The 21045-nt window shown below is 48.1% G+C and overlaps 1 protein-coding gene across 1 annotated transcript; it reads right to left on the bottom strand.

Moving 5' to 3' along the window:
- Positions 1-6829: 6829 nt before the first annotated feature.
- Positions 6830-20226, bottom strand: KRT77 (keratin 77, type II). Its single transcript, XM_014542096.1, has 9 exons — positions 19535-20226; positions 14533-14747; positions 13065-13125; positions 12458-12553; positions 11372-11536; positions 9814-9939; positions 9475-9695; positions 8882-8916; positions 6830-8453 (listed from the first exon to the last, which is right to left on the bottom strand). The coding sequence occupies exons 1-9, from the start codon at positions 20147-20149 to the stop codon at positions 8143-8145; spliced, it is 1845 nt and encodes a 614-aa protein (XP_014397582.1). The 5' UTR covers positions 20150-20226; the 3' UTR covers positions 6830-8142.
- Between the last annotated feature and the right edge of the window lie 819 nt (positions 20227-21045).

The raw sequence follows: 21045 nt of genomic DNA, 5'->3' as shown, positions 1-21045 counted from the left end.
GAGGCATTCTCACTGCAGAGAGCTCCAGCAGCAGGAGGCCCATTTTATCTTTTTGAATCCTTGGCTCCCGACACATTCACATGCTTGGAAAATGTTCTTCAATTCACTCTGAGAAGAGGAGATTGGAGGAACTGAGTTCATGGGGAGATTTTGCTTCTGTCCAGGTGCAAGGGTGCCCAGCATGCACTACAATGGGCCAAGAAACCCCAGGATCCTTCCTGGAGAGCAGCATTTGATCAACCTTAATAGGTAGTAGTGGCATTGAGATCTGGAAAGACCCAAACCCCACACAGACTTTCATTCCCAGACTTCTTAGAAGCCTGGAGTGCTCCCCACACTTGCATGTAAACACAGAATTGGAGACTCAGTGAGGAGAAGCCACTGCTCACCTCACCTGGCTCTGAGCAACTCTAAGTGGTCCATTGCACTTTGTGTAAAACCAGATAGCTTGGGAGGCATTCTCACTGTGTAATACAAGATATGCAGGGGAGGAGGAGTCTGTGCCATCTCCATGGCACTGTTGTCTGAAACTGCCTTAACACTAACATCCTTGGGCTGCTAAACCAACCCTCTCGATAGCGAATGAGTAATCAGATCTTGTTCTTGACTAGGAACAATGAGACTGGGATGGTCTTGTGTGGTAATGACTGTTGCCTAATAATCTTCTGACAGGCAATCAAAATCCTTTTAGTTCAGCATACTCCCTCATGAGCCATATTACTCTGTGCAACTGATTCCTTCTAGCACTTTGGAGGGGTGTGCATATGTGTTTGTATGCATGTGTATGTGCATGTGTGTATTCATCCTTTCACCTTTGCAGCCAACAACAGATCTTTGCAGTGATTCGTGCTTCCACAACAGAACTTTGCAGTGATTCCACTAATTAAGAAACTAACAGAGAGAGAAATTAGAGGTTGATGGTCAGGTAATTGATGTACAATTTACAGAGCTGAAAAACTTACTCTAGCTGCCACCATGAGGAGGGAGAGAGACAAGGACTAGAAGGAACAAGAAGACATAAAAATCACCACCAGCTTACATTTGCATAGTTCATCTCAACAAAAACATACACAAACACTATTCTAACAAGAGCCTTGAGAACCAGGCAGTCAAGCTGTTTTCACGAAACAGAAAACTGAGGATCAGAGAGATTAAATGACTTGCTTAGGCACTCCAGCTAGGAAAAGACACATCTGGGACTAGCACTTGAGTTTTCTGGTTTCAATTCAAGTGTTCTTCCTGCTAAACTGGAGAAGAGGTTCAAGGACAGGCAAATGGAACTGGTTCCATAAATGAGTGCACAGAGAATCACAGAGTATTCCCATCTGCTGGAACTCAAAGACCTCCCACCATCTAACCTGCCTATCAAAGATGTGAGAAGGCAGACTCAAGAAGTCAAAAATGGCTCCAAGTCATACAATCAGTGCCTGGGCATCCTCCAATTTCTGAATTGGACTCCTATTCTCTTTCCACTGCTGACTTTTGAGGCAACCCAGTAAGGCTGGAAACTGCCCTACTGGTAGCTAACCAACTTCATCGATCCCTGTGATGTCCCCAGGACTGTGGAGGCTGTGTGGTGATATTAAAGTGGGACATTAGCCCCAGCTGGTTTGACTCAATGGATAGAGTGTCGGCCTGCAGATTGAAAGGTCTTAGATTCGATTCCGGTCAAGGGCACATGCCCTGGTTGTGGGCTCGATCCTCAGTGTGGGTCGTGCAGGAGGCAGCCAATCAATGATTCCCTCTCTTTGATGTTTCTATCTCTCTCTCCCTCTCCCTTCCTCTCTGAAATCAATAAAAATATATTTTTTAAAAAAAGTGGGACATTAAATCTAACCACACACTCTCATTCCTGGCTTATTTGTGTACTCCAAATTTATAAAATAAAGACAAAACGAAAGAGAAAAGAGGCACTAATATCTATAAGCACTAACTATGTGCAAGGAGCTATATCTCAGTTAAACATCATATGAAGTCCATGAGGTGGCAGCCATTAACCCCATGTTAAAGAAAAGAAAACTTGGGTTCTTAAATACTTGCCCAAGTTTCCCCAGGTGGCAACTCACAAACCAAGTTTGTTCAACTCTGAGCACATGTCTAGGTTCAGCCCATGAGCCTCCCCTTGTCATTGGCCTGTTTCACTACCAGCATCACCTACAAATTTCCTGATCACCCACTCACTTGAGTTTTCCACTCCCATGCTTTGCTCAGACTATTCAGTCCTCTTCTTCCCTTTTTCTCTATTCCCCTCCATCTTCCAAGCCTACTTTTCTCTTCTCTGTAAGGTCTTCCAGTTGCCTTGGCAATTTCCTTCACAGTCCTACCATAGTCTATCTCTGGAGTACCTAAGGTTTCTATTCATGAGCATTTGGGCCTGAATTGATGTTGGGTCCATCAGGCCTTGAGGACAAATGCCTACATCTCCTCTGCTCCACCGGGCAGCAGACAGGCTGGCTCCTCCAGGTAGTTTTCCTTGATTAACACCACTCAACTGCTCCATTGGTTTCTTTATCTAAGCTCAGTTGCTGCCATATTCAAGTGCATATTGATATATAGACTGGCTCATTTTCATATATATATATTCAAAGGATCAGCAAACACACACACATACATATAACACACACACATATACATATGTGTGCGTGTGTGTTTGCTGATCCTTTGATTGTTCTATAAGCCTTATAAAAGCAAGACTAAATCCTCTATGTCTTTGGGTGCCCTCCAAGCACCCCTCTCCTCCCAGCCTCCCACACGGTCCCCTGCACCTGAAGGGTACCACCATCAGTTCTGGATAACAGAGTGCCAGAGCACCTCCAACCCCAAGGACACACACACACCCCAGAACTGATCACAGAGATGAGGATGCCACAGACAGGCTATGGCAGGGGCAGGTGTGGTGATGTTTTGAGAGCTTTCTGAGGGATGGGACTGAGAAAAAGAGTTGATGAGAAACATGCAATGACAAGCCACCCAGCCCTGCGGGACTCCACCAGGAACGTGGGAGAGGGAAATTTCAGGGGAGGGGGAAAGCAAAGCCTGGGAGGCAGAAAGGAGAATCACAAACAATGGGGAGGCGGGGTGAGATGTTGAAAGCTGGCAGCCAGCAGAGGAGGGGCTGAGGCTTCTTATACAGGAGGGAGAGCTGCAGAACTAGGGGCAGCCTGTTCAGGACAGAGAGCAAAGAAGGAGGCCCCCAGGAGTTACCTACCAGTGTGTGCCGGAGCAAAGTAGGGGCCTGAAAGGAGGAAGGCACAGGTGAGTATGTAGGAAAGGATGGTGCAGGTTATCTAAATTGAGGCACGGAGTCAGCCAGACCAGGTGCCACTCTGGACTGCAAATTTGTAGCTGTGCAACTCTAGGTAGATCATTTACCCTCTCTGAGCCTCCTAAGTTTCCTCATCTGTAAAATAAGGACTTAGAGGGAAACTCAAGTGTGGTAAATGATAGACAGAGAGGGGAGGGGGAATTCTCTCTCACCCTTTCATTTGGAGAACCCAAAAGATTACATAACAATCAGGAAAAGCTTTAGAACAAGCCCCTGCTTCGCTAGAAACAGTGGAAAGACCCAGAAAGGAAGTTTGGGTTCTTGAAAGGAAGCCATCTTGTGGGAGAAATCCTTAGGGAGGGGGCATAATTCTGTACCAGGGAGGCTAGGGGTCCATCGCATACAGGAAGGAATGCTGAGCACACCTGAAGTGGACGGAACTGAGGCTAGACTGGGAATTACTCCCACTGTGGAATGCCTGCTCTGTAGTGAGGACGATCCCTGAGGTTAAGCACATTGGGACAGGTGTGGCAACCAGGCCACACACTCAGAGACCCCCCACCCGCCCTTCAGGCCTGGCACTGAGACATTCAGCACCAACCCTCCATGCTCAAGAACCTCCCAACATCTCACGTTCCCAGCTCAGCCTTGTAACAGTGTTGATCGACCCAAAGGCATACAGTTTCCTGTCCTGATCAGAAAGCTGACAAAACCAGAGCAACAGGTCCCTCAGAACTGTGGGGGTTACACTGTGCTTGAAAAGGAACTGTCAAAGCACATGGCTCATAATTTGAAGATACATCCTGGGCCAGCCTGTCGGTAATTGAGGGTGAGGCAACATTCTTGAGAGACTTCCTTAGACCAAGGATTTTCCCAGCCCAGAAATGCACACCTTGTCCTAGGTCAAACAGAGTTGGAATTTTATTAAGCCAGTGGTTGCTCCTCCTGTTCACCATGTCCCCAGATTGAAATCTATGTAGATGAGAAGCTGGTGGAATTAAATTTAGATTCCCAGAGCGCCCCGCCCGGCCACGGCCTCTCAGAGGGAGGAGCAGCTGGCAAACTTCCCCTAGGAGTCTTGCTGCCCTGAGTGCTGTGCTCTTTGCTGCTGCCCCTCTGCTGCTAAATGGATGGATCTGCTTGCTTTTCCCTCTGAGTATCTGCCTCATGGGAATAGCATTGACCAGAAACAGGGGATGAGTGCTCTCTGGTTTCTAGAAGGACCACAGAGCCCCCACAAGTGGTCTCCCCAGCCCTCTCCCAGGGCCAGGGAGAATCATAGGAGATCATGCATTTTGTATATAGTAAAGAGCTAGGAAATTGCTCATTGCTCCCAATGGGATTGCTTCTTGTCTAACAGGAATAATGTCGATCCCAGGAAACCTCTTCTGGTGTCTTTAATGCTAGATTCCATTGCTCAGGCTCAGAATATCACATTCAGACTTCTCATTTAGACTCTGAGGTCCTCCTCAATTAACTGTTCTTTCCTTGGCCTTCATTTCTCATGCTCCTGCTCTGTGGAATCTCCATTCCAATATTCCTAGAATTCAGTCACATGGTTCCCTCCTCAACCAGGACTAAGATGGGCAAGGCTTTTGAAGAGAAAAGACAAGTCCATGTTTTCTGGAACAACCCAATTTCTGCACAGAAGGAGAAGGATGGGAGAGGGAAAGGTGGGAAGGTGGCTGCCTAAAAGGAAGGGGAGGTCGCCATGCCTGTTCCCTTGGGTTGGCCTTGCCCTTGTGTTTTACCCCAGAGCCAATGTGGATTCCCTAATAATATCATACACACAAGTATGATCCAGGGATAATCAAGTCCACACCCTGTAATAGTTCTGGTGGTGCCAGAACACTTGGGTTCACTTTACAATCCTGGCTCGAGCCCTTGGCCTCTCTATGACTTGATCCTCCTCTGGTATCTGATCTTAATTTTCCCAAATATAAACTAGAAAGTAGAATTCCTTTTTTCTCAGGCTTCATCACATGAATTCTTAGGGCAGCAAAGATGTGAAATACTGCCATTCACATATCCCCACCCATCCTTCACTCCTCCCTCAACCTCCTGCCAAATGGTTAACCAACCTGTGCTTGAAATGTGGCCTCTCCCTCTCCCATCTCAGGATAAATACAACAGTGCTTTTATGTTGAGCCAAATATGCTGCAGTTCCCACCTTGTCCATCTGGGTCATCAGCTGGGGTCAGCCCCTCTTTGCTACGGAAGCTCTTCAAATCTTTGTGTGTGCAATTAGCCATCATATCTCCCCCCAAAAAACTTCTCTTCTCCAGGATCTTGCATGGTCCTCATGTGGCCAGGCTTCTGATTCCCCATCAGCACCGTCTTGGCCACTGTTCTCTGCATGGCTCTTATTTAGCAGTGTTCTTAGAGTGTTCTGACTACAGAAGAGAACAAGTAGGCTCTGCACAATGCTCTCTTCTTGGTCCCCATGCCTGTTCCCAACAGCCATCACACCTGTTGGCTCATATGTTGCCACTGTCAGTTGAATACTCTAAAACATGTTTACACGCACTAGTGTTTATCCCTGTCTTCCTGTCCTTGTCCTCGTGCCCTTGGTCTTTGACTTCAAATGTAGGAATTGCATGGGTCTGCGACCTCTCCTTCCTTTTAGGCAGCCACCTTCCCACCTTTCCCTCTCCCAACCTCTCCCCCCACAGGCCTGCCACCAAGACAGATGAGATGTGGAGAAACTTTTCTGAGAGAATGTAGAGGTGTGTCTGAGAACACAATGTCTTATCAATATGAGTTGCAGTCATATTTGAGTGAATCTCATATCCAAGTTCCATCTGTAATCCTTCGGGGAATGAGAAAGTAAGTCACATCTTTTATGTGACTTCTTTATATGGACTCAGAAATATCACGTAGGATGAGGTGACAGCTTAACTTGCTCCATTCTTGAATTTCTGCATCTATGCTTCCCTTAGGAGCATCAATGAAAGGTGCTCAGCCTCTTGTCTCCCCAGCTCAGTTTCTCCTGTGAGGCTGCCTCCTCTGACTCACACACATTCACCTTCTCTGATCTTTGAGTCTCTGAGCAGACTATCTGGAGGGCCCTTCCCTGACCTCCTGCCCACACCCTCCCTGTCTCTGTTTCCCAGCCCTATTCCACTTTCCAGCCCTCCAGGAACCTGTTGGGACTTCCCTTCCACAGCATTGACACCTGCTGCAGGTCCCACTGTTCCTGCTGTTAAGCAGAATATGTGCTGGACACATACTCTGATTTCTCCTCCCTCTGAACCTTCCCCTCCTCTGGTTGTAAGCAGCCTTCAGATTCAGAAATGTGTTCATTCAACATTGCATTCTCAGTGCCTAGGCCACCGGCTGCCACACAGTAAGAGCTAAATAAATGCCTATTGAACAAATGTGTAGCTGACTTTTGAATGATCACTTTAAGGATTAAAAAGATTTATGTCTGTAAGGTTTTGCAAGATGATGTATTACTCGTGCAGTAATAAATAATAAAAATAATAAACTTTACTTCCCAAATATGAATAATTTCAGAGGCCTGCAGAAATTAAAGAAGAAATAATTCATCTCTTGACCAAAGAGTAGTTTGAGATCACAGAAAAGTTTATTGTAGAAACACCAGTAATGTCAAACCCTTCAAGGTACAACCTTCAACCAGAAAATGATGATGTCACAGCACTCCCCAAGTGATCCACACTGAGCACATCAGATGCTCCAAGAGAATCATGAGCTTGGACATTGTGTTAGGACTTAGCGAGCAAGTGAAGGTGACTTCAGATCTTAGAAGTAAAGCCATTTTCCCTCTCTCAAGGCCCCTTAGTTGGTCAATACTTTCCCTTTTTCGTCCCCTTCACCACATCTCAAGCATCTTATGTTAAGGACCAAGATGAAGAGTCAATTCTCACACAGTGCTCAGTCACAGAGAACAGGAGGCAGAAAGAACTTGGCCATCTGGGAAAGAGCATTAAGCTACCTTGCAAATAAAGGGCAGCTCGCAGCCTGATTCAGACTGAACTTCCCAAGACTCAAGTCGTATCCTCAAACTGCTCAAGGCCTGGGCACCTGGACATAGCAGAACTGGGCTGCATGTGCCCAACCTATTGGACAATTCTCAGGAGGGCTGCTATAGACCAGATTTCAGAAAGGGCCAGGCTTCCAAAGAATGGAGCTGTCAGGAGGGACAGGACAGAACAGAACTTGATTGCTTGTCCATCAACTCCTCCATTCATTGCTCACTACAGTCCTCCCTGTGGACAAAAACTCAGGCCCTCTGATATACTCTCACCTGGGACTGTTGGTCCAGGGGACAGTGCTTCTTAAGACAGAGATTCAGAATCAGACCCAGACATGGCATGGGTGTCTGATGCGGGCAGCCAATCCACATTCTCCATCAATACGGTAGTGTGAGGCTACAGACCAAGAAGTAGGAATTGGTCCCTGGCACAGAGGAGCCCCTACCAAGCTTTGCCTTGTCCTCAGCCACTCATTCAAAGGCCTCATTTTGTGGGTCCCTGAGGGGTGGATTCTTGCCCCCAGAGCAGCCCAGGTGCAGGAAAGGGAACCTGGGACTGAGGAACCTGGTGTGCCTGAGGTGGACTCTCCACTGTCAGCCTTGTCCATGCTCTTTACTCCATGGCTAACCTAGGCCCTGGGCATCTGGGGACAGGAACAGGGCCCTCTAGGTGGAGTCTGAGTTGAGAATTTCACTGTCTGTGTTCTGACTGCCAGCTAGTGTCCGAAAGATCGGCTGTTGGAGTTACCCACCTACTTCCCCATCTAGAGATGATTTTATTGGCAAAACTGCTGAGACCCATCAGGAAAAGGTAAGTAAGAGGGGATCAGAAGGGCGTGAGGAGGGGACAGGAGCTAAGGGTCACAGAAACGAACCTTCGTCCCTACTCCACAATGTGCTTGTGGGAGGTGTTGGTAGAAGTTTGGATGATCTGCAGTTTGGAGGAGCCGCCACTTCTGCCCCCAAACTTTCTGCCGCTTTTGCTGCTCCCTCCGTAGTTTCCTCCACCGCTGGCCCCATAACCACCTCCACTGCCCCCTTGGGAGCCCCCTCCGTAGCCCCCTCCAGCACCCCCACGGGAGCTGTAGCCCCAGCTGCTGCTGCCACCGCCGCCTCCACCGCTGCTGTAACCTCCAGAGCCTCGACCACCGCCGCCTCCTGCGCCGCTGAGAGACACCTGGCTGCTCTGCACAGCTGTGGGGAGAGGGCAGCCCAGACAGGGGTCAGAAGGACTGGGCAGGGAGTCCCCACCTGCAGCCACCCCAGGGCAGCCTCCCACATCCTTCGTCACTGGCAGCATCTGACTTGCAGAAAGATACACTGGATAAAAGTATTCTTGTTTTCAAAGTATTCTTCATGCTATAAAGGGAGGTGAGGGTACCTTCTCACTATTGATATACTCTGAAGAGTTCTAAGCTGTGCTGATGATTAGGGATCATAAAAATTAAAGAAGAGCTGAAATCATAATTTATTTCAAAGAATTTCTCCAGGCTTTGCAGTTGTTAGCTCATTTGTGTGGGACTGGAAACTAAAATGCCCACTGCCAGTTCCCTGCTGGGCAACATGCTGAGCGCTCCTCCCCTTAGCAACAACCAGCCCAGGCCCGGGGCTCTGCTACTTACAGATGCTCACGTGGCTCTGCAGCTCTCCTGACATCCTATAAAAACAAAGCACACATTAGCTGGACCTGCAAAGCCCAAAGGAAGGCATGCAGCAGCCTGGAGACAACAGGAGCAGAGAGGGCCCATGGGAAGAGAGAGCTGTCCCAAGCCTTGTTATAGGAAAGGTGTGCGCATGGGCAGTGAGGTCAGGGGGCCAATTGGGCCAGGAGGATTTTAAACATTTTCTTGAAGGCTTTTAGCATTGCGGGGTCACCACCTGGCTGCCGTGACTTGGCTTGGGATACAGAAACATTCTGCTTAGAGGCAGGAGAATGACAATGACCGGCCAAATCACACATCCCCTGTTTCTGCCTTGAATGTTTCTGTTCACCCCAGGCTACCAACCTTTCCAGAAAAGCTGGAAATTGCTCTGGCTAGGACTTCCAGTACTATATTTAATAACAGTGGTAAGAATGGGCACCCTTATCTTGCTCCTGATCTTAGAGGAAAAGCTTTCAGTTTTTTCCCAATCGAGTATGATTTTATCATAAATGGATGTCAGTCCCACTACTCCAGCAGTGCAACCTATGCTTTGGCCCCAAAAGATGGCCCACCTGCTCTCCTCGCACTCCAGCAGCCTGCGGTAGGTGGCTATCTCCACATCCAGGGACAGCTTGGCTCCTAGCAGTGCCTGGTAGTCACGTAGCAGCCGGGCCATATGCTCCCTGGACTGCTGCAGGGCCTCCTCCATGCCCTGCAGCTTCTGCGCTGCGTCCTGGAGGGCCTGATCTCCTTTCTCCTCTGCATCCGAAATGAGCGAGCGCATCTGATCATTCTGCTCGGGAGATGGTCACAGAGATGAAGCAAGCAAAGGTTGAATTTCAGAAGCCTCATCAGCAGGGCATCATGGGAAGTGGCGTGTCTGGTCAGCCGACCCTGAACTCCCATCTCACCTGCTTCTTGAGGCTGCTGATCTCAGCTTGCAACCGCTGGATGGTGCGGTTAAGGTCTGCAATCTCCATCCTGCTGTTCTTCAGATCGTCTCCATGTCTTCCCGCTGTCATCTGGAGCTCCTGGTACTGAGGGTCAAAGGCGGCATCACACTCAGCCTGCTGCTTACCATGAGTCCCTCCAGGGGAGAGTGGATCTGCTTTCCCAGCCCCTACCTAAATATGCTCTTCCCTGGGAAAGTTCCCAGATCTCTCTCACACATACACACACACACACACACACACACACACACACACACACACCAAGCCTCCCTCATTCCCACCAGTGTCTGGGCCAGCCCTACATCCCAGACAGGCAATGATAGTTCCTGATACCCTTTTTACCTCCTTTTCCCCACATCTAAGCCTTTGCACTGGTCCTTACCCACACTGGAACCCACGTCACTTTTTCTACCCTCCCATATTTCTTCCTACCCTTTTCCAGAATGATTTCCCTAGCAGCCAGGCCCTCATTTCCTCAGGGGCCCTCAGCATGCTCCATGTTTGTTTGCATTTTCCTCCCTATCTCCTTTTCCATGTCTACATGGTCCCAACAATAGTAACTCTACCCACAGGCCATGACTCTGAAGGAAGCAATGAGGAGGGTTGACAGCTTGGCTGTCAACAATCTCTACATTCTCCCAGAATCTCTACATTCTGATGTTTTCACTGTTGGCTATCTATCTCCCCAGTCTGTTGCTGAAACTCATGCCAGTCAGAACATCTGCCTGCAGGACAGTGGGACAGAGATCAGTGAGATTGGAGTTGGCCACAGGTAATCCATCCACAAAGCGGATCTCAAGTGCCAGTTGTTTAGAATTTAGTGACTAGCCTTTGACCCTTACCTACAGAGTCTTCACCCTCCAGAAAGGCCCAGGTAATATTTATGTTAAAGAAGTAACCAAAGATGTGCCCAAAGACTTCAATACAGAGATGTTTATCTGAAAGGGAAGGTCTATTCTTAACATGGATACCACACTGTTATTAAAGATGATGTAGAATATGTAATATCACCGAAAGGCATGCAAAGTGATAAGAGAGAAAAGCACAAAACTATATTTTAAAAGACCTCATTATGAAAAAATAAAATATTATAATGATTGAGAGCATGGGCTGCTATAAAGCATATCTGAGTTTAATTAAGTCCTCCCTCTGCCACTTATCAGCCACAAGACTTTAGAGAAATTAGGTAAATCTCCTATTCTATTATATGTAAAATAGGGATAATAAAACCCACACTTCATGGGGTTGTTGTAAGGAGTAAATGAAATAACATATACAAAGTACATAGTGCAGTGTCTAGCACACATGAGTTTTCAATAAATATTAGCTACGAAGAACTGGTAGAAAATATACTGACATATTAATAGTGATAGAGGGAGATGAGTAATCTTTATCTGTAATTTTTAAGTTTTCTATAACAAACATGTTTGATGTTAGAAATAAGAGAAAGACAATACAGGTTCCGGGAGGTATGTTTAGTTTTTAGTCCCGAGCCCAGTAGTGGGGCAGCAGGACTCACCTTGGTCTGGTACAGTGCCTCAGCCTCCTCCTTGCTCTTCTGTGCGATCATCTCGTACTGGATCTGCACGGCTTCGATGATGCTGTCCAGATCCAGGGAGCGGTTATTGTCCATGGACACAATGACATTGGTTTCACTGATGTAGGTCTGCATCTGGGACAGCTCCTGAAGGCATGGACCACAGGCTGACTCCTTCTGTTGTCTGCCTGGGGGCTCATTTTCCCTTTTCTGCCCCCTCAAGGCTTTCTGGGAAAGCCAGAAGCCTGGGCCAGATGGGACATTTGGGAGGAAGTTCTTTAAATTGTTGTGCACTGAAAAGTACCTTACTAAAGGTAAAGGCACCCAGACCAGGGAGAAGAAAGAGCCTGAACTCAGAGGCTTGCAGTTCCCACCTGCCCATCATGCCACTCCTGTGCCCTGTATCTTTGCCTTACTCTGGCTTGGCCACCACCTTGAGCTGGGCCCTCTGACAGGCAGACTTGCTCCATGAAAGCACTGGGACTCTCAGAGGCAGTAGAAAGAACTCCACTTGTGCAGCCACTCACACTAACTTTTGAGTCTGGACTCTACCATGACTAGCTGGGTAACCGAGCAGGTGATTTACTCTCTCAGTGCCTCAGTTGTCTCATTTGTATAACGGAAATATGCCAGCATCGGGCCCAGAGCAGTGCCCCCAAGTTAGACATGGGCGACCGTGGGACCAAGGGTGGTGAGAGCATATTATCCCTCACCACTGCTGTCTTCATCTTCATTCCCTTTAAGATCCACATGTCCTCTCCTATGGAGTTCCTTAACAGCCCCATTGACTTCCAGGACTGATAAAGATTATGGTGGATTTTGCCCCTGACCGTCCCAGGTGTTAACCTTATTTCCCAGACAGAAGTAGTGCCAACTTCACCTTCTCCTTCCTCGGGACTCTCCCTGCCTCCCATCTCCAGGGCGCCCACCCAGGAATCCTGAGCACTAGGTTTAAGGAGTTGAGGTAACTGTTCCCTAGTGGACAACGTTTGGTTTCAGGCCTCCCCACTTTACAGCCCATACGTCTTGTAAGATGTGAGAAAAGACAAAGGTTTCTTATGAACTCACCATCTCGAATATATGTTTCAGGAAATTGGCCTCCGCAACCAGAAGGTCCACCTTGGACTGTAGGTCTACTTTGTTTACATAAGCAGCATCCACGTCCTGAACAGCAAGCAAAGACAGTCTGACTTTTTGCCCAGATGTTGCCTGCCACCACCTGGTTGGGTGGCCTGGGCAAGTGGCAGAGTTTCTCTGGGTATATTTCCTTGCCTACAAATGTCCTCACCCCACTCAAATAAGGGACCTGCAAACTCTGGCTTTCCTGTCCAGAAGGAAGTGTGACACCAAGCTCTTCATCTTACTCAGTCACACACAACACCCTAGGTCCCTCCACAGGTGCCAGGGCCATACATAACTAACACTCAAAGCTGTCAGTTAATTTAATTTCACTTTCTGGACTCTGGAGAGGTTAAAAACCCAAGGATTTCTAAAGATCCATATTAGCATCACTTTCAGACTTGGCCCTTCAGTGTAAGGGCCCCAGCATTTGGGCAACAAGCTGAACCCCAACGTCACCCTGTCCATCCCTCGGTCATACAGCATCCACAGGAATTCTTCACCCTGCTCAGGCTCCTGGGCCCTCAGTCCCCCTCTGGGCACTCCCATCCCTCACCTTCTTTAGGATGACAAAGTCATTCTCATTGTTGGTCCTCCTGTTGATTTCCTCTTCATATCTGTGGGGGGAAGGTAAAAAACACACAGGCTACAGGGGCTGACGGCTCCTTGAGGGTTCTCCTTGCAGGGAGAGGTTTGGAATTCCTTAAATTTGTACTGTCCTGGACTCTGACTTTCCCCTCCAGGGCCTGCAAACTCTCACTGGCAAGCAGCTGGAGCCGGCTCCTGGTTCTCCAGGTTAACAAAGGAAATAATGACCTAAGGTGGAAAACCCAGAGCCACAGAGAACACTCCCAGCGTGTCCACATTTTATTTGTAAGCTTGTCAATCTCAATCATTTTTTAATTGAGAACTTAAAGTAACCAATTTTACTAAATTTTTAAAGAGAAAAAGATTTCACCTATGATTCCGACTCCCACCCCCACCCCTGACCCCCTTCAGTGGGAATGGGATCATTTCTCCCTTTTCAATTCACACACACACTTGATGCTCTATTGGCCCCATGCAGTAAGCATGTCAAGGTGATGCTAAGAGCAGCACCCTGCACCACAGCATGGGAGGGTAAGGCCTCTCAGTTATCTGCAGGGTGCAGGAGCAGCTGATGTAGAATTAGACAAGTCCTGTCACCCCTACCATTATTATTAATAATAACTAATGCTAACTGCATGTTCAGTAGGTGCAAGGACATCCTACGAACTTGTTAAGAATAACTTCAACCGCCGAAACTGGTTTGGCTCAGTGGATAGAGCGTCGGCCTGCGGACTGAAAGGTCCCAGGTTCGATTCCGGTCAAGGGCATGTACCTTGGTTGCGAGGACATCCCCAGTGGGGGGTGTGCAGGAAGCAGCTGATCGATGTTTCTAACTCTCTATCTCTCTCCCTTCCTCTCTGTAAAAAATCAATAAAAAATATTTTTAAAAAAAAGAATAACTTCAACCAAACTAGTGGATCTTAAAGTGTGGCCTCCAGTCTCCCAGCATCATCATCCCTTGGAAATATTAGGAATCAAACACTTCAGCCCCATTCCAGACCTACCTGATGGATCTGATTTTAACAAGCTGATGCACACTAAAGTTTGAGAGCCACGATCTACCCCTCACAACAATCTAACAAGCAGGGTACTTACTATCCCCACTTTACTAATGTGAAAACTATAGGTATGGATAGATGAGCTTGCAGGCAACCAGAAAGTGGCAAATCCCACACCAGAACTAAGCTTATCGGGCTCCAACATCCATGAGCTAGTCTTCCCCGTTCCCACGCAATACAATTGAGGGCTGACTGGCAGTGTCAGGGTTACCATATGCAAACAGTGCCCAGCAGCTGTGCAATGCAGAGCCTGTGTGGCTGTGCAGAGTGGCCCTGCTCCCACCCCTTCCACAGTAACACTGAAGCAGAATGTGTTGCCCCATGAATCAGTTCCCTGCCGTGCTTCCCCCTGAGCGTTCCGCCCGCCTAGCGCCTCACTTGTTCTTGTAGGTCTCCACCACATCCTGCATGTTCATGACCTCCGAGTTCTGGCGCATCTGCTCTGCATTGAGGAAGTCCACCTGCCTCCGCAGCTCGCTGATGTAGTTCTCCAAGGCAGGCTCCAGGCTGAAGGGCTGAGTCGATGTGTTTAACTGCTGCAGCAGCTCCCATTTTGTTTGTAGCACCTGATTCTGCTGCTCCAGGAATCGCACCTAAAACAAGAGAGCTCCGAGTTCACCCCAGGTCGTGGGTGTGAGAAACACCCCCATGGAGAGGAGGCTGGGCAGTCTCACAGCATACCCAGAACTCGGAGAATCAGGATGGCCCCTCCAGGGATAGAGAGCTTCCCTTTCTTTGGGACCAGGACACATGAGCACAGTGTGGTTGCTGATGGTTGGCCCATGGCTGTAAAATCAATGAGCCTAAAATGAACTCTAAGCTAACTCTGGTGTTGAAGGTAAATCCCTCCAACTGAGCCCTTATTTCCTTTAACTACCTCCATTTACAGCAGTCACTGCCCCACTCAGTTGATCTGTACCAACATGAGGAAATAGTGATCTGGCACCTGAAACAATGGTACATCCCAGGCACATTAATCATTGTGGTTAACGCTTTAAGTGACTGAGAGAAAGGGAAATAAGAAGAGGGAAGGAAAAATTTGGTTTAGAATATTACCTGATTCCTGAGCCAACATGCCTAGGTGTCCCCACCACCTCCGCTATCTGCCGGTATGGTTTTCAGGAAGGTCACCTCATTGAAATGCTTTCATAACCCAGACAGAATGTAAAAGTAAATGTTCTCTTTTTTTTTCATGTTGTGAGATGCATTCCAGAGCCCCAAAGTCAGGACTTGGAGGCTGTCTAGTGTTTGGAAACCACCCAGATTGCTATTTCCTTCATTCACACAGAGAATCAAAAGTGGACATTGTCCAATACTCTCAGCACCTCTTCCCAAAACTGTGGACACTAAGGTCAGGTATAGGGTCCAGAGAGCTGGCTGGCTGTACAGACCAAGTACATGGGCCATCCTTTGCATGATAATAATCAACCCTCACCTTACCTCTTTCTGCTGCCCACAGATGGAGCCTCCCCTCCCGTATCTTAGGTGAAGACCATGGATGCCGCTATGCTTTGATCAGGAGCACACACACTCTCTCTCCTGGATCCCATTGCTTGTGCTGTCAGAACCCCGAAGACATCCCCCCCACCACCACAATATTGCACTAAGGAGGGTGCCCAGCATTCCCCACTCGGAGACTGCCCATTAGAGACTCTCTCCTGGATCCCATTGCTTGTGCTGTCAGAACCCTGAAGACACCCCCACCCCACAATATTGCACTAAGCAGGGTGCCCAGCATTCCCCACCCGGAGACTGCCCTTCGGAGGGTCCAGCCCTTGTTAACTCCCTTTGGGTTCTGACTCTAGGCCGGAAAATGTACACAGAGAACACTGTTTCTCGTGGCTCATTTATTTTTGACTTATGAAAGCAAGAGATAAGGCAAACTAGCTCTCACAGGTTTGTCAGCACAGCTCAAAACACGTGAGAAATTTCTGCCACCTGGCCTATTTTCACTCGGGCGGCACTCCCAGGGGGTGGAGAAATCTACTGAACACTTGTTCATAGCCCCATGTTGTATTGTGGGGACCAAAAGAAAGAATCCTGTGGTCCCACAGAAAATCTCCACATCAACCAATGAGGGTGCAGTCAGACAACTCTGAGTGCTTTGGGATTAGCCTGAGTCTCCCTGGGTCAAAGAAACTATGGTTCTCGTTAGGCCACACAACTGCAAAGGCAGAGGCTGACTTCAGGGAGTGCCAGGCAATTTTAATGGAATTTAACTAGAAAAATCAGTGAAAGCCATTGTGAATTTTCCCCAGGCTCCCCAAAACACTCCTGGCTGTGTCCCCCATCAGCAATACTGACAGAAAGCTCAGCTAACACAGATAAAATTTAGCATCATGCTGAGCTAAACTTCTTTCTGGAAAAAACACATCCCACTCAACCTCTCATGCCCCTCTCCCTCCTGTTCATGGCACCCCAGCCACAGAGACCTCCTGGCGCCTCAGCAGCCCAGATCTCCCCAACTCTTTGCCTGGCTGACTCCTATCCACCCTTTAGATCCCAACTAAAGTGGTCTCTCTCTCCTCTCTGCTTTCCCCCTCATCAGCCTGTTTCTCCCCCATGACATCTATCATGATTTGCAGTCTTTTGGGGTTGTGTTAGCACTCTGCTAGGTGTGAGTCCCAGGAAGGCAGGCCCAGGTTTGCTTTGTTCGCCAGTGGACACAGGTGCTGAGACCATGGACACACAGTGCCCAACAGAGAAGACGGTTTATAAGTATCACCTGCTAATGAAATGCTAAGGGCTTTGAAACTGCCTGGCATAGAGGATTCAAGGTCAGCTGAACAAAGAGACCCCTTTCAGTCATTGGTTCTAAAAAAAACACACACACACAAAAAAATACCTTTGTCTCTGTTCCTACTCTCTTATAGTCAAGACTGACACATGAAGGGCTGATTCAATTTTTCATTCAGCACAGATTTATTGAGCAATTACTATGTACCAGGCACTATTCTGGATTCTGGAGATTCAATAATAAACAAAACAGACAAAACCCCTGTTTTCCAGGAGTTTATATTCTATTCAGAGAGACAAGTGTAACTAAATGCAAAATATACAGTGTGTCAAATGACTACAAGGACTACAGAGATGGTGGATAGGGGGGAGTTTATATTCTATTCAGAGAGACAAGTGTAACTAAGTGCAAAATATACAGTGTGTCAAAGGACTACAGAGATGGTGGATAGGGATGCTGGAATGAGGGTGCTACTTTAAATATGGAGATCGGGGAAGGCCTCACTGAGACAGTGGCATCTGAGCTAAAACCTGAAGGAGGTGAGGGGAGAGGCCAGCCCACTCTTTTGTGGAAAGAGTTGCAAGCAGAGAAAATGGCAAGGGGTAAGGCCCTAAGGTAGGACCATGCTTGGGGCACTGGAGACTGCAAGAAGCAATAGTGTGCTGGTAAGCAAGAGGAAAGCTGGAGAAGAGGCAGGGAAGGGGTGCAGGGCCACTGCAGACAGTGAGTTTGTACCCTGGGGAGCTAAATTCCAGGCCTCGCTCTGTTACTAAACTTTGCAGCTTGAGAGCTATTCCATTTGGTGGTGGCAAAGTTGCCTAATTCTCACAAATGCAAGCCAGAGGTTAGCAGCAGCTGTGGGTTGGAGGGCCAGATTATACAGGATCTTATATGATCTTGGCTTTTATTCTAAATGAGGCAAGAAGCCAATAGAGGGTTTAAGTGGAGGAGTGATGTGATATTTTTAAGAATAGGTCTCCTGTGGTGCTAAGAATAGACTGGATCGCCCGGCTGGCATGGCTCAGTGGTTGAGTGTTAACCCATGAACCAGGAGGTCACCATTTAATTCTCTGTCAGGGCACATGCCTGAGTTGAGGGCTCAATCTCCAGTGGGCAGGGTGCAGGAGGCAGCCAATCAATGATTCTCTCTCATCATTCATGTTTCTATCTCTTTCTCCCTCTCCCTTCCTCTCTGAAATCAATAAAAATGTATTTTTTTAAAAAAGAATAGGCTGGAAAGGGTTAAGGGTGAAAGCAGGAAACTAGTGTCAGAAGTCACTGTAGTAGAAGCCTTTTCCCTTCCTGCAAGGTCAGAGCCTTCCTGGATGAGAACTCTCTCTTCATGGTCATCATAGGCCATGCCCTTAGGGAAGGACAAGAAGCCATACTTTCCTGAATCTTGGCCTGTGGGCACAGCCCCACACTGCAAAACTGAACAGATGTCCTATTAGTGGCAGGAACCACAATTAAATGAGTCTCAGGAGATCAGCTGCCAGCAGCCCGTGGTCATTTCACTGACCCTCTTCCCCAACCTGCTCTTGTTCCTGCCCCTCCCTTGGTCTAGCCTTGACCTCCCAGTAGTGTCTCCTTCACTTGTCACCTCCTTGCTCCAGTCAAGCCCTCCAGTCCCTGCCTATGCCTGAGGTGTGATGATATTCAACCAAATTTCCCATCCAAGGTGATCAGAAGTAGCCAGAAGCACTTTGATAGCACTCTGTTGAGGCTATCTCTAGGCCTCAACACTCTTACCCCACCTCGCCTGGCTCACACACTCTGTCCCACCCCCAGAATTTACCCAGATATTAGAGGCCAGGTACGCAACCCAAAGCTGGACTTTGGCCATGGCACCTCTGCTGTCAGATCACAGGTCAAGCTCTGGCCTCAACACAGAATTCCTGTGGGAACTGAAGGAAAGACCCTGAGAATCCAGAATCTTTTGTACTCCAAGGTGCTTTCCACTACATCCACAAGGGCAAAAAACCTTCTGGGGATCCTACAGTAGCCAACGTGCCTCCACCTCTAGACAAACGGAAATGCTGGAGCAAGGTGTTCACCATGGGTTTAATCAGGAAACTGGGGAGGGGGAGGTCTTCAAAAGCTTCATCTGGCTCATTATTGGCCCTTGATGACCTAAAATGAGGAACTCAGACAGAATTCTATTTAGTATCCTGTTGACTTTAGCCCCCAGTGATACCTGCCAAGGCATTCACCTAGGCTCTGTCATGGCTCCTTGAGGACAAGTAGTCACCCTGTGGCACATTGTCTGGGATATAATAGATGCTTTGTAAATGTTTATGGGATGGATGAGTGGAAGGATGGATGAATAGATGGATGGATGGATGGAAAGTGAATAATCATGAATGAGAATGCGATAACTATACCATGTATTTTGTCTATTAGGAATTTTCACACCTCTTATCTGCTTTTCTGCCAAAAAGAAAGATAGAGACAAATTCCCTCATTAAGTCAAACTGAGGCCTAAATGAGGTAACTGCTTTCTTAAGGTCCCAAGACATACACATCTGGAAGTGGTTGTCACCACCAAACCAAGACAGCACAATGTGGTGAGGGACAGCAGGACACAAGGCCCTCTTAGTCATATGGTCGGGGCCCAGAGGCTCTGCCTGCCCCTGAGGCACTCACCTTGTCAATGAAGGAGGCAAACTTGTTGTTGAGAACCTTGATCTGCTCCCGCTCCTGGGTCTTGACCCTATGAATTTCAGGGTCCACCTCCAGGTCAAGAGGCTGTAGCAGGCTCTGGTTAATGCTCACCGGTTGGATGCCCCCCAGGGGACAAGAGGCACCAAAGCCCCCAAGCCCAAAATTGCTACCCCCAAAACCACCTCCATAGCCACCACCTCCAAAGCCACCACCCCCAAAGGCACCACCTCCAAAGCCACCACCTCCAGAACCACGACCCCCAAAACCACCAAAAGCGCCACCTCCGGAGCCACCACCGCCAAAGCTCCTGGCCCCTCCAAATCCCCCGCCCACTCCCCCACCCTGGCGGAAACCACTGGAGCTTCTCTCCACTAGGTTAACCGAGATGCTTTTACTGCCACCCAGATTGTAGAGGCTCTGAGAACCAAACCCTCTTGCATGGCTTCCATGCCCACCACCACCGCCACACCTCCCTCGGGCCTGACACACAGAGCCCACAGCCAACCTGCCACCACCAGAGCCTGCAGAAGAGCCAAGGCTGTAAACCCGCTTGCTCCTTGAGCTAAATGCCGACTGAGAGCTAAACTGGCGGCTCATGGTTGCTGGAGCATCCAGGTAAGCAGGCAAGAGCAAAGGCCCAGCTGGAAGGAGGCAGAGACCAGGGTGGAAAGGAGTGTAACTCCTTTGCAAGAGATCTGGCTCACTCTCTATATATACACACAGGCATGGACTGGGTGGGGCACTTTTCAAATCCTGGGAGGAGAATATTTATGTTCAGTTTGCCTGCCAGCACCATCTGTTTCAAACCTCATACCTATGAGTTGCAGAAATTTCACTGTAGACAAACTTCCCCAACTTGATCATTTATCATTCATCTCTTGCCATTTGAGATCGGACTACAGTAATCTCTCACAATCAAGTTGCTGGCAACTCCTCTACAAGTTTCCCCCAAATTATTAGTTCATGTCTTCCTAAGAAACTCCACCATTGAGATGTTTGTTTGTGGGGGAGGGGTGCCAGGGAGATCTGAGGCAAAGCTAGGGCTTGTCTAGATGCCTAGGGACCACAGCTAGGACAAGGGTGGAGTTATGATGGGACAAAATTTTTGTCCCTACCCCCTGCTTTTGCTCCCCATTGTTATCATCACCATGCACACCTCACATTTTAATCATATGGAAACATGGCATTGTGGTCACTGAGTGCAAGTGAAAGCCAGGGGACCCTGTCCAGGACTGCCCACATTGTGCTGGATGCATTACTGCTTCTCTCTATACCTCAGGCTCCTCAAATACAAATAGATGAGATCCTGTAGCACTAAACGCCTGTGATTGTAGATTTACTAAACATCTACCAGGATCTAATAGTGTCTTCTAGACCAAAAGACAAACTATCCCTAAATCTCTTTTTCTTTTCATTCCCAATGCTTTTGTAAAGCAGAATAAAAACAAACTATCTTTAAAAGGAGATTTTTTAAGTATACAAAATACAAGCCC

This window comes from Myotis brandtii, unplaced genomic scaffold, assembly GCF_000412655.1.
Source record: "Myotis brandtii unplaced genomic scaffold, ASM41265v1 scaffold29, whole genome shotgun sequence".
NCBI lineage: Eukaryota > Metazoa > Chordata > Mammalia > Chiroptera > Vespertilionidae > Myotis > Myotis brandtii.
The sequence above is the reverse complement of the archived record's forward strand: the minus strand, read 5'-3'. Positions and strand labels throughout refer to the sequence as shown.

Coding starts and splice junctions, on each gene's coding strand:
- KRT77 (XM_014542096.1), bottom strand. CDS start 20,149: ATGAGCCGCCAGTTTAGCTCTCAGTCGGCATTTAGCTCAAGGAGCAAG. Junction 13,126..14,532: donor GTGGAGACCTACAAGAACAA/GTGAGGCGCTAG, acceptor TTCCCCCCACAG/ATATGAAGAGGAAATCAACA. Junction 8,454..8,881: donor GCAGAGCCACGTGAGCATCT/GTAAGTAGCAGA, acceptor CTCTCCCCACAG/CTGTGCAGAGCAGCCAGGTG.